This window comes from Elaeis guineensis, chromosome 2 (genome assembly GCF_000442705.2).
Source record: "Elaeis guineensis isolate ETL-2024a chromosome 2, EG11, whole genome shotgun sequence".
NCBI classification, from domain to species: Eukaryota; Viridiplantae; Streptophyta; class Magnoliopsida; order Arecales; family Arecaceae; genus Elaeis; species Elaeis guineensis.
The window spans coordinates 86,879,610-86,893,301 of NC_025994.2; the positions used below are offsets into that span (position 1 = coordinate 86,879,610).

At 35.2% G+C, this 13,692-nt stretch overlaps 1 protein-coding gene across 1 annotated transcript; it reads right to left on the bottom strand.

The window, feature by feature from the left end:
• Window positions 1-4,547: 4,547 nt before the first annotated feature.
• LOC105036041 (DEAD-box ATP-dependent RNA helicase 27) lies at window positions 4,548-11,612 on the bottom strand. Its single transcript, XM_010911775.3, has 12 exons — window positions 11,225-11,612; window positions 10,720-10,905; window positions 8,595-8,780; window positions 7,853-7,936; window positions 6,715-6,756; window positions 6,567-6,638; window positions 6,190-6,489; window positions 6,051-6,089; window positions 5,851-5,955; window positions 5,700-5,768; window positions 5,486-5,611; window positions 4,548-5,047 (listed from the first exon to the last, which is right to left on the bottom strand). The coding sequence occupies exons 1-12, from the start codon at window positions 11,588-11,590 to the stop codon at window positions 4,868-4,870; spliced, it is 1,755 nt and encodes a 584-aa protein (XP_010910077.2). The 5' UTR covers window positions 11,591-11,612; the 3' UTR covers window positions 4,548-4,867.
• Between the last annotated feature and the right edge of the window lie 2,080 nt (window positions 11,613-13,692).

Genomic DNA, 13,692 nt, shown 5'->3' on the forward strand with positions numbered 1-13,692 from the left:
CATCACCAAGCCTAATACTGAACAAGGCTCCCATCACCCTCTTCTGCAGCAAAGGTATCGCTAGGTATTAGAAGAACGAGGATTATTGACTCTTTCTGAAAGATTGGCAGTGGGGAATTGATAGTCGGAGAATCGGTAGCTTGTAAATTTCTACTGACACTTGAAAAAGCAGCTTTCAAGGTCTCGTCGCTTTGGTGAATCACTTGAGCCCTGAGACATTTTCAATGCCCTGGAGCTAGACCAGTGAGCTTTATGCTTTCTTCAAAGGATGGTTGCTTCCAAGCCCACTTCTCCAAGAGTCACAAGTCAATGAAAACAAAACGAAGGTCGTGGTCCTTCCAGCTGACATGCCCGACTTGCAAGAAGCTCTTGAAGAAGTTGAGGATAGAGGGCAGGCTACAGTAGATGAGTTGTTGGAAATCCACTTGGGTACTGAGGAAAACCCCAGACCGACCTACATAAGTGCATGACTCTCAGAGGAGAAACGGAAAATGTATAAAGTCCTACTTCTTGAGTTCATTGATGTCTTCGCATGGACCTACAAGGAGATGCAGGGCCTAGACCCCGAAGTAGCCATCCATTACCTAGGTATCGTGAAGTTCTCATCAAAAAATTCTTCTCTCTTTCTCACACAAAGGAAAAAGGTGTATGTCATATATTTCCCCTAGGGGCATACATTAGAAGGGAATAGCTTTGTCTATATTTTGAGAATGGCAGTACCTCGATCGTCGTGAGGCAGGCCCTTTGCTTGTTGGGGCGCCAGAAATCTGAGCGGTCTGAGTATGGCTGCAGTGTGTTCATGTTCCACTCTAGCTGCTCCACATCCTAATTATTAGAGTGCTAGCAGACAGATCTTTTCTCTTTACCACAATAAGTGGAGGAAATAAGAGGTGCGAAGCAATTCTTGAAAGAAGGTTCTTTCTTGTGCTTGCTGTCGGAAAAATCTCATAACTGTGTAATACTCTGGCCTGCAACTGACACTTTTATTGGGGAGGCTTACCCTAGGAGTGCATTTGTATGGCTGGCAACTACTGGTCCTATAGAAAGTGACTCCAACTTCAACTGCATCTAAGCTTTCTCATATTGGAGAGAAGAGAAAAGAAATGACCCAATCTCCATTCCTTGATGGAAAATGAGCAAGACCATATTATTATATATAATATAGCCCCCTATATCAACCTGCCCCTTACTATCCAAACTTCTTACCTTCAAATAGGACTAACTACCCGGATACTACTAGAAGATAGAGTAAAAATTGAAGTATGTCATTATGATTCAACCAGAGGACGTATAATTTATAGACTTCGCAACAAAGATTCAAACGATTAGGTATACATACATACATACATATACATACATACACACACACACACACATACACACACACATATATATATACATATATATATCTATATATATATATATAGGCACACACACAGACACACATATAGATACACACACACACACACACACACACACACACACACACACACACACACACACATATATATATATATATATGTATGTATATGTATGTATGTATGTATGTGTGTGTGTGTGTGTATATATGTGTGTGTGTGTGTGTGTGTGTGTGTGTGTGTGTGTGTGTGTGTGTGTGTGTGTATGGCATTTATATTTATTTATTTATGAAAAAAGAGGTTATATGGATCTTTTTGTATAAAACTTTTGGAATATTTAAAAAATCTAATAACAAATTTTGAATCACCATTTGTTCTATACTTAAATTTTTCTTAATTTTAAAGCTTTGATGGATATTTTGATGTGTAGGGTCGAATTTAGAGAAAAATGCAAAATTTTTTATTAAAAAATTATGCAAATTGTTATGTAATAATTAATTATTAGTTGATGTGGATCCAATTTCTCCTCCTATCTTAGTTCGATTTTGGGTTAAGGGTTAGGTTAGCAGAGTAATGGGGTTCGGTTTGGATTTGTGTTGGGGTTAAGGGTTAGGGGTAGTTGAATAGTAGGATTTTCAGCGAGGTCGGCAGGTCATCATTTGTTATATACCTAAATTTTTTTAATTTTAAAATTTTTGTGGATATTTTGATGTGTAGAGTTGAATTTAGAGAAAAATACAAAAATTTTTATTAAAAATAATGAAAATTGTTATGTAATAATTGATTATTAATTTATGTGGATCCAATTTCTTCTTCTATTTTAGTTTGGTTTTGTGGGTTTAGATTTGGGTTGGATTTGGATTTAAGTTAAAGGTTAGGGTTAGCCGAGTTGTGGGGTTCGGTTTGGGTTGGGGCTATAGTTAGGCTCAATTGTTAGGGTTAGAGTTAAGGGTTAGGTGGTTCGAGTTCGGACTGGATTTCGGTTTAAATTAAGTGTTAAGGTTAGTTGAATAGCGGGTTTGGTTTGGATTAGTGCCAGGATCAAACTTAGATGTTAGTGTTAGGGTTAGGAGTTAGGTTAGAGTCAGGGTTAGGGGTTAGGTTAGGGTAGGATCAAGGATTAGGTTATCTTAGGCTTAGGGTTAGAAGTTAGATTAGGTTAGGGTTCGGTTGAATTTGATAGCCTATGTATTTTTCATTATGGCTTATGACTTATTTAATTTTATTTTCATAAAATTAGATATAATATGTTATTGTAATACTATTTTCATAATTTATTATAATTGCAGAAATGAATCTATTTAAAATTTCTTCAAAAATCATGTTATAAGAAAATACCACTAAGTTAGGACTTATGCCGTCCGCCATAATGTGGTATTGAAGTTCAACATTCCAATTTTCTCAAAGCATATATTCAAAATGCTTTTAAACTAACTGAGGAATAGGAAGATGATTCATTCGAGTTTACTGTGATATGGGGATGAATAAGAAGAGTGCAAATTAAATTTGAAGAAAATACTGCGAAAAAAATAGTAAAACTTTTAAAAGATCTTTTTTGAGGTTCGAAATCGATAATCATAACTATAGGAATAGAATATTATAAATATCGGTATCAAGAAATCAATACAGCTTATGATGGTCTCGATACCAGATATAAAACCTTTAAGTGGAGTTATGATTTGACCATCGAAAAATATAGAGACTTAAAAAATGATTATGATGCACTGCAGGAAGAACATAGCAGATATAAGAAAATATTTTATCCGGATGTCAAGTCATCTATAGGAGAAAATTCTTTGTAAAATCTATCATTATGTTTCTTTTTTTTTTTGATGTAAATATTGTGAAAAATATAAAAAATTTGGTTCATGATGTTCCTTCATCTTTTATTATTGTCAAATAAAAATATATCATTTTTTTTGCTTTTTAAGAATTGTGAATATTCTCGAATATACATAAAGAATTGAATGCAATACGAACTATCTTTTGTATGTGGTGCAATATTATACTAATTTTTTTTCTATTATTTATTTATTTTTATCCTAATGATGTAAACAATATATTTAAATAACATAGTGCCAATCTTTTGAAAAATGATATTATTATTTGTAGTAAAAAAATTTGGTGCAATTTGCAATTACCGAACATAATGAAAATATATTGACGTAAAAACATTAACCATGATTATAATTGCAACTGAATAAAAATTATTCATATGAAATGGCTATCCAAAACTTTATATGATGATTTTCACCTATACAAATACATCTGCATTCACATCTATAAATTTATCGTACATTTTATTTAAATGTTCTGCATGCTTAGATTAAAAGCTATTACAAAAAGCATTTGATTATATTTGTTTTAATGTTTTGATAACTATATTAATATTCTAATAAACTTTCCCCCTAGATTATATTAGAATGTTAACATGCATTCTCCATCATCTGAGTTGTTTGAGGTACAACTAAATAACACATTCAAAATATTTATTTAACTTTTTATATTTAATATTTTATTTTCTTTTCATTTTTTTGGTGTATTGTTTTACATATTGCATATGTTTTTATCTAGAAAACATAATCGATTCTATGGATATATCTAGACAAAATAGACTAAGAAGAATGCATATTATTGTTGAGAAAAAGATAAGAGAATAATAAAGAGAATTAGTGCCAGAAGCAATGTTACTTGAAAAAGAAAAGTTCAACATGAAATCTCACATTCAGCTGTCGATGATCAAGAAAATGTCAACACCATTAATTATAAAAATTTTCAAACTACTCATTCAAATCAAATACGCAATGTCAATAGAAATACACATACAACTACAATAGAAACAAATAACATTAGACATGATAGAGATAATTTAATAAATGATATCCGATATGCGCAATTCTTTTGACATTGCATGGATCTATCTCTCTTCCCCTGCTATTTAATCTTTTCTTTCTATTAAAAGTACAGAATATATGATATAACTTTACTATTTCACATTTCTTTGTATCAACAATGAAAGCTGCCGTATTTAAATTATTTTCTAACTATTTCAGATAAATCCACCACAAAGCGCGAGTTTCCCATTACCTTCACATGAATACATAGCCCCGCAAGAGAAGGGGAAAAAATATTTTATCACATTTTGCCCCTTTTTATCATTTCTACAAAAGAAAAACCGCATAGAAAAAGTTCCACAAAAGTATGCCAAAATTGATGATACATTAATATTCATACACTTGCCAATGTTCCTAAAATAACCTTTCTCATTTATAACACTTAACCATAACAGTGGTATTGATGAAGAAAAAATTAAATTACGAGCCTAGAAACTAATACTGGCATCTGCAGTGGGAAAAAAAACATTATTGACTAAATAATTAGCATGCAAAAGTTAAAATACATTCTGCATGGCTTGACATCTAACAAAATTCAAGTCCGTCTTGGACCTTTCCATAAAGTTGCCTGCGCAATTTCGGTAGTAGGTTCTTCGCCCTGGCGCAAACATCTCTCTAAAACCTCGAAAACTGTCTTTCGCCATCACCACTCTTCCTTCCATAAGGATTGCTTGCACTGATACCATGGCGGCTGCCATCAACTTTACGCATCTTCTTCCTAAACTTGGATGCGCTGCTCTCCAATTCTAGATTTATTTTTGGTGGATTACTAAAACAGAAGGAAGCTGCGACATCCTATAAACAGCCCACGATAAATCTAAATTAGTCTCAAACAGCCCACGTGATTCTTTTAACGAGCATTCACAAGATCTAATCAACACAAGCATTAAACGTAAAATACTGGTCACTTAATTTCCATTTCCAAGTACAAACGGGAAGCTGCGGTTTAGCAAAAAGCATATGGCTATTTAATAACAATTTTAGGTTACTAATCGCTAGATTTGATGAAAATTGCCTTATTGAAAAAAAAAAAAAAAAAAAAAACCTATTAAAAGGAAAGATGCTTGAGTACCATCAAGTTTTCAAGAATCATGAGATTAACGTAAACGAAACCTTGTGCATGAATTCTAAACAGACTTGGCCAGGTCGCAAGCAGAACCTGCTTTTTACTAGTATCCCTAATAAAAACATGTAGATACAACAATCTCCTAAGAAGGGAAAGCTTATCAGTACCTTTAGATTGAGGTGGTGCACATCGAAGATGTGCTTCATAGAGTGTGAGTTGTATGCCAAGATATAGGATCTGTATGCATCTTTCGCTGACTGATTGAGATAGTAGTTTTCTCCCACAATTTTCTCCTGCAAGTTCGTTCACCTATTTAGCTCGTGACAAAGCAATGTAAGCACAAGCAAAAGCAACTTCAAGGATATAAGCAGAAAGTGATACCAAGTGAGACTGCAAATTTGGAACCTTCTTTTCATTGAACTCGTATTCTTTCACAGGCACCTTGGCTTCCTGAAAGCACAGTCAACCATACCATTATTCAAATACGGCATCAACATAATGGCAGATTATATAGAGGACATTATGCCCAGACCTTCAAATAGCAAAGAAATTGCAACTCTTCGGGCAACAGAAACAACAAGGCATGTCCTTTGCCACCTTCCCCACGGGCTGTTCGCCCAACTCTATGAATATACTCCTGAAAGTGCACAGACTCAGAAAGAGGCATTAGTATTTGTCTACATCAGCACCAAAGCACAAATGATAATTGCAGTTAAGTGTCCTTGTGCCCACCTTTGGTTCATCAGGGGGATCATACTGTACAATCCAGTCCTGAAAGATAAAAGGAGGAGATATATGGTACTTTTGGTTAGACATGGTTAAGATGCAAGAACAGGAACATCATGGCAAAAGTGGAACCAGAAATACTTACCACAGCAGGTATATCCAGTCCACGGGCAGCAACATCAGTGCACAATAGGATTCCCTTCTCTGCTTTGCAGAAGTCAAAAAAGGTGGTGGTCCGTTTCTGCTGCTTTTGCTTTCCATGGATATCAAAACAATCAACCTGAATATACCTTAGGAGCTCTGCATGGTACTTGACAGAGTTGCAGGAAGAAAAGAAAACCATGATCTTTTTGGACAGGTTTCTCTTCAGAAAAGCATATAAAACAAGAAATCTTTTGTTGCTTGGAACAATGCAATAACCCTGCTGCAACCCCTCAACAGTAACCTGTGCCATGCCCTTTGTCAATACCATATAGTGAAACAACAGGGATGGGCAGTGACAGAGCACATCTGAAACCCTACCTTTGACCTACCATCATCAACTCCAATGTATATTGGCTTTCCTTTAAATGACAAATGTGCAAAATCTTCTACCTGGTATGTATTGTTTCCATGGAATCAGCATACAGGAAATAAAACTGAGGTAAATATTCAAATGAAAAACACAAACCTCCTTTGTTTGTGTAGCAGTAAAAAGAGCTGTTTGCCTTTTCTGCACATTAATGACATAAAATAAGCTCACCTTTACTATTGCAAAAAACTCCATGTCTAAAGAGCCAAATAATGTAATCAGAGGGAAAATGAAACCAGGTCAGAAATTAAAATAAATGACTCAGGTTTAATAAGACCATCATAATTAATATATAAATGTCATGACTTAGTAATATGTAATTGTTCAGCTCACAGCAAGAAAAATATGGTTCAGATATAACAAGAGTTTCTGTATCAACTTAAAGAAACATAAATACATGTAATAGATCGGTAAGGCTGGGAGGGGGGAAACCATAACAAATAGGAAACCTTGAACTATGATCTGAATGGTTCAAAGAATCTAATATTCACCAAGTCAAAGAAATAGAAATTCTAAGCACGTGAACTTCCTGCAAAGGAAAAAAATGCCCCAGAAATCATCTTAGAAAGTGTGATTATCTCAGCACTGACTAACAAACTTGAAAATATATAATCTGCGTGTACGTTGACCAGCATTGGATCAGCCAAGCTGACTGCTAATGGGCATTGCAGCAACGTCTTAAAATAGACAAATGAAAATGTCTAATGTCTGGATTATTGTCCTTGCATAGGGTTTGGGGTAATAGTATGGTGTGAGGTACTAATTTGTAGCCTCTCTAATTTGTGACGATGTTCTGGCAATTATTTGTCTCAGCATTGCAAGTATATTGCTTTCAGGTGCACCTTGGTAACTTCTATCCTCTTTTTCCAAAGGTGTTTCTGTGTTACATGTAGCTTCCTTTCGAAATATTGAGCAGGCTCACTTTGACTGGAGGTTTGACTGGATATCTCTGTATCTGCTATATACCTGCTCCTTTTGTCTTTAATAAAGTCAAATGATAATGTTTGTGCTGTTTAAAAATAAAAAGGAAAAACACAGACAAAAATGCGTTCTCTGTTTTGGCTGGAATTCAGGTTTCACAAAAGAGTTTAAATTTCACAAGTTACTGCTTTTCCCAGTTTTAGCAGAATAACAGGCAAGAATCAATTATCACATCTAAAAGCATCAAAAGTTTCTATTTCATGCAAACAAGAAAAAAAAAGAAACCACTGATTTACTGGAATTGGATGATCAATACCTCAGGTAGGCGCTTAAATATTTGCTTCATATCTTCCTCAAAGTTAGCCTCCAATATTCTATCAGCTTCATCAATTATGAGACACTGCATTCACAATAGGACCATAAGTAAAAATCCATATGTTTACATTGAATTAATAAGCACTGGCTTCCTACATATGAGAACTTGAGGAAATGGGTTCTAGATCCATTTTCCACTGAATATTCATACAACATATGAATAACCATGTATAGATAACCATGAATATGATACAAGTCACAGAAAACAGCCAAATTCTCTCACAAGTACATGCATACACAAGTTCTGAAACATTCACCTGCAAGTCTATGTTAGTAATCAATATGCGAGACCAGTCATAAAGACTTTGCCTCCAAAACACACCTGAAAACTCAGATAGGTTGAGTAAGATCTTCTAAATTAATTTCAAATGACAAAATCACGTGAAAAACATTATATGAAACATAAACTGCTGAGTCAATTTTTCCCCAGTTCTTTGAATGAAAACAGCAATCATGTTCTCCACCTCTCAGCCGCAAAAGGTCATGCCTTTAATAAATTCAAACGGCTGATGATCTCCCCAAATTTTCATGAACAATTAAAGTCTAAGAGTAGATCAATAACTTGTCTCCAAATTCCAATATAGTATACCATGAGCAACAACTAAAAGCTCAGAGAGAAATGTAGACATCAAGGCCATAAAAATTACATCAGATAAATACAGGAATAAGAAATCTTTGTTTACCATTAAATTTTTATATATAAACCCCTTGGTATTTTGAAGATGGTCCAAAAGCCTGCCAGGTGTAGCTACCAATATATTTACTCCCTTTGCAAGATGCTCAGCTTCTCCCCTCCGTCCTGCACCACCTATAACCAATCCTAGAGTTTGTGAATGATGCTTCAAAAGGTCCTTCGCCACAGCATGTGTCTGCAATAAAAATGAAAAGTTAGCCTGCCGGAAGTATAAAATTAGAGATTAGCTTAGCATTAACATTTTCACAATATACAATTGAACTCAATTCTAATCAGCAAGAACAATCAACTGCATCAACCTTTAGACTGCATGCATGCCATTCGCAAGTTTCAACAGAGTAATGAGGATTATGTAATATCACAGATACCCATAACTAGCAATGTGTTGCATGCACATAGTGTGAGAATTCCATTCTGTTCGTCTTAATCCTTGAGCAAACTATTTCTGCCCATCTTCCAAGAAAAGATAACTAGCCTCTAATAAAAGTACATGAAGGCAATTCCTGGTCATTAATCTAGGCCCAACTAGAGGACATACAAGTTTTTTGTTTTTATTTAACCTTCTGCCGGATGATAAATTTTGTTCAAAACTACCAACATGACATTACAATCTCCCTTGTCTTAAAGTCCAACACCTTCATGCTGGAAATCATAATGAACTTATTATTCAGAAGAATGTCGTTGATCAGCAAAAACAAGCAAGAACAGCATGTTAAAAATCAGCATCCTTTAACCAAAGTTGATTACCGAACTTAACACATGATTCATTAGCTACACTAAAATAAACATCAGTGTAAAACACATGCAACATACCAAACAGACATGTGACATCTATACATGTCAATAAAACACATTAAAACATTTTCCTCCTAATAGGTTTTAGTTCCTGGAATTAATGGACACAAAATGCACATAATAATTAACATTTTGAGTTTTATACCATATGTATGACTTCTCCAATTCCTTGACCAACATATCCATGATCCATCTAACCCGGGCCCCTCGAAATCATATCCCTCATATTACTCTTATTTTGCTGAACCAAACATTGGTCAACAACTATTCCTTCAGAAGAATCAAACAAAACATAGTATATATTTGTGCTACCTCCAACTTCCCTTTAACTCCAAGGTATGAAAAATTTAGGAAGTGCCTAGAAAAAGGTCTAATGCAACAAGAAGTACATGAGGGAAAGATAGGGTGTATATTTAATTCAAAATCTTAAATATGACGCAGAATGAATAAGTGAAAAATACCTATCAGCGATCATGACCAAACCCACCCTAAAGTTGGTCTCCATCTGGAATGACCTTACCTGGAGCAGCTACTCTTCTCATTCTACTGTTTTGTTTTGACCTAGAAAACTTGATCCATACCCGCTCTAACTACAAAAAACACTGACCCAAACCTGGCACGAACAAGGTCGTGTCTGGTGGGGTCACGTTTTCACATCAGGTCAATTTTTGCCACCCCTAGTTATCATCAGCAAGTTCTTAAGATGTTTCAATAGAATGTGGCACTGTTGGAATACCTAAAGAAAACTGGCATTGTGAACCTTTTATTGAAAAAAAAAGGGTAATGATGTTGGAGAAACATATCTAACAAGATTCCTAAAGGACCTAAATTGAGTGGAACCACCTTTTGCTAAACACAATCACTCCTCTGGATATTGCAATTTTATAGATATGTTTGTAACTTATGCAAGAGCAAGACCAGTATGCTACATGGCCTCCAACCATTGTAAAGTTGAAGTTCCAATAGGAACATTATATGTTTTCTCTTAAAAACATTATTTTCTGGCTCATACTTTGGAAGTGACATGCATTCAAATTATGGTGTTGATCCCCACTAGCATGGGTTCATTTTCTTAATATGAGAATTCAAGTATCTATGCTGGTAAGGTAACACTAGTCTCTTTTCAGCAGGCAATCTTGCAAGTGAAACTAATTTATGCTTAAGTTGCACCTTTACAATTCAAAGATCAATATAACAAAAGCAACTAAAAGATTGCAAAGTCTGCATAGAAATAGAAATGTCATTCATTTTAGATAAATAAGAATTCCATGAATCAAAGCTTTTCCTCAAGTTTATAGAACCAAGAAAAACATTCATACTTGAATAGCCAGCTCCCTTGTGGGACAAATGATAATAACTCCAGTTCCATTCCTAGCAGTAAACTTGATATTGTACAGCAACTCGACTGCAGGTATCAAGAAAGCTAGAGTCTTTCCTGAACCTGTCCTTGCAGCTCCCATAACCTCTTTCCCTTCCAACAGAGGCGGGATTGCTCTAGCTTGAATCTGCGAGCATAAATTCCAATACAAAGCTGCTCAACAGTCATAATGACTACTAAATCTTAACCCCGAACTACATAAATATAATAAAGTATAAACCAATCCATCAACGTAGGAGTACGAAGCACCTTAAAAGCAAAGTAAAACCCCGATTGAAAAGTTCCAAGTGCGTGCGATAAGACGCAACATAATTAACCATGAAAAATACACAAGAAACTCAATTTTATGCGATATTCTAAACTTGTTCGAAAAAACCCTAAAACCCCTTAAACCTCGCCCCTAAGAAAACAAGAAAATAAAGGAAAAATCCTAAAGAAGATGTCACCTGGGTCATGTTGACGAATCCCATCTCTTCGATGGCCGTCATGGTGGGCTCGGAAAGCGGAAGCCGGGAGAAGGGATCGGATGTCATGATCCCCGTGCCCTTCTTCTCTCCCGTCTTTTGCTTCTTGGCAACGGGAGCCTTCTCCTCTTCGCCGTCGTCACCATGCCCTTCTCCTTCACCGCCGCCGCCATTGGCCTCCTCCTCCTCCATACCTTTGGAGTTCTGGGACCCGTCCTCTCCGTGCTCTTCCTCCTTTTCTATTTTGCCGTCAATAGGACTCTCCTCTTCGGCGCGAGGGTTTGGTTTGTCCTTTCTCTTCTTGGACTTCTTCTTCTCCTTCTTCGCCTCCATGGCGGAAGCACACATGGGGACGACGCGATAATGAGCTGCTACTCTCCTTGTTTCTCTCTACCTATGATACTCCACCCCGCACTAGGCTGCCCTAAAATTTTTAGAAAAATTCTTTGTGCGCCGCGCGCCGTGATTGGCTCACGCGCGCGGGGTCAGAAAAAAAAAAAAAATTTTTTTTTTTGCCCCGCGTTGTCCGTTCCGCACGTGAGCGGATCATCGTGTGCGGTGCGCAAAGAATTTTTCAAAATTTTAATATAACCTCATCGAGAAAGTCTGGGTCAAGCTGAATGAAGACTGGGCCCAACTGAATTTCATGAATACGAAAAGGCCTGGCCCAACCCGGCCCATCAAACCCACAGCGCATCCATATACCGGAATACCCAGCAATCCAGTATGGCAAGGGAGATAAAAATAAATAAATATAAAAAATATTTTTAAAAATATAGATATTGTTTAGATTTTATGTGAAAGATACTATCTCTATCAAATATGTGATTTACTCTTACCAATATATATATGTGTTGTGTGTATGATTTACAGGTTAGGTTCTAGTGTTTTTGAGGAAATTTTTTTGTAAAACTCTACCAAGCTAAAAAGTGTTCGGATGCAAGTTAATACAAATTTTGAAATTTATAGATAGGATATGGATACGAAATGAACATCTGGAGTCTAATTGCAATGGTACACATCAAGATTGTGCTGAATAATATTTTAGCTCTTCAATTAAAACCCTTTGTTATGCACTCTATGCACTTTATATTCTAATTATCACTTAAGAAAGATATCTGGTCACTGATACAAGATTTCAAAGGCCTGAAATCATGGTTATCATAGCCTTTTTATGATTTTTTTTTTCTTCCAATAGACAATCTCTAAGAGCAAAGAGTCTATTTTTTTAAGATCTTTAAAACCATTTATTATGTCTGTTGAATGTGCAGCATTAAAATATAAGCCATAAAAGTTGCTTGTTTGATCAAAGTGTCCTTGTAAACATGATGCTTGTAAAATTGTTAGTTTGAGCTTTGATGAGCATAAATTTAGTATGGATCTAAATTTGGATTTATATATTCTTATTGATTGAGCCATATTCAAATTTGACAACTTGAATAATAAAAAATAAACTAGATAGTATATGTAAATATAGAAATATAAAAAAATAGCTAAATAATTTGTGTAAACATCTTTTTTATGGTGCATAAAGTCTTTAACTTTCACCCATTGCTATTTTATTTCAAAATCTCAAATGGCATCTAGATTTTGGTTTTGTTTCAATTAAACTAAAAAAAAAATTAAATATGCTTTAAAATTAATTGGATTCTTCAAAAAAAAATATTCAAATTGTTAGATGTGTGACTTAGAAAGTCAATTGTTGGCTGACACATTATATTTTTAAAATATATTTTTATACTTAATTTATTAAAATTAATAAAATAGATAATTATTTTCATTCTAGAGTAATATATCATAGAATCGTCCAAGGAGTTAATGGTCAATGACATATATTCTCAAAGTTGAGAATTTAAGATATGTATTATTGTAGATTAATTTTTAAACTGCTCTCAATCGATGATCGTCACAGGGATGGTGATTGATTCGATAAAATTGGTACACAGATCGTTTTCCTTTGGATAGATGATCTTGAGTCTACAGTGTGAGAATACTGGAGTGAGAGTGTAGGTGGTTGTTAGAGAATAATAGTGCAGAGCGTGATAAAAAATGAGAAGTCACATAGATATCTACTCACTCGTCAAAGACTATCTCGATGCTGTAGTTGCATGAATAGTTCTTTGACCTGTGGTACCTCGACTGCTCACAATGGGGTTGTTTTAGTTTGACAATATATAAACATGGTCCCTAACCATTCGGGCCTTGTGGTGTTCGTTAGCTGTAGTAGGTTTGTTGTAGGAGTAAGGTGTGTACTCATAGGGGATCTATCGATTTTAGTAGTTGAAGAGTATCTTATGTGACCTAAGAGGCTAAGTCCTTAAATCTATAGCCACAGAAGCATAATTATGGAAAGAAGTTTTTATGGAATTCATGATTGGACTCAAGCTAATTAAGTCTAGTATATGACAGATGCTTAGGATTTGACGAGGTTCTATGATCTGCATCTTGTT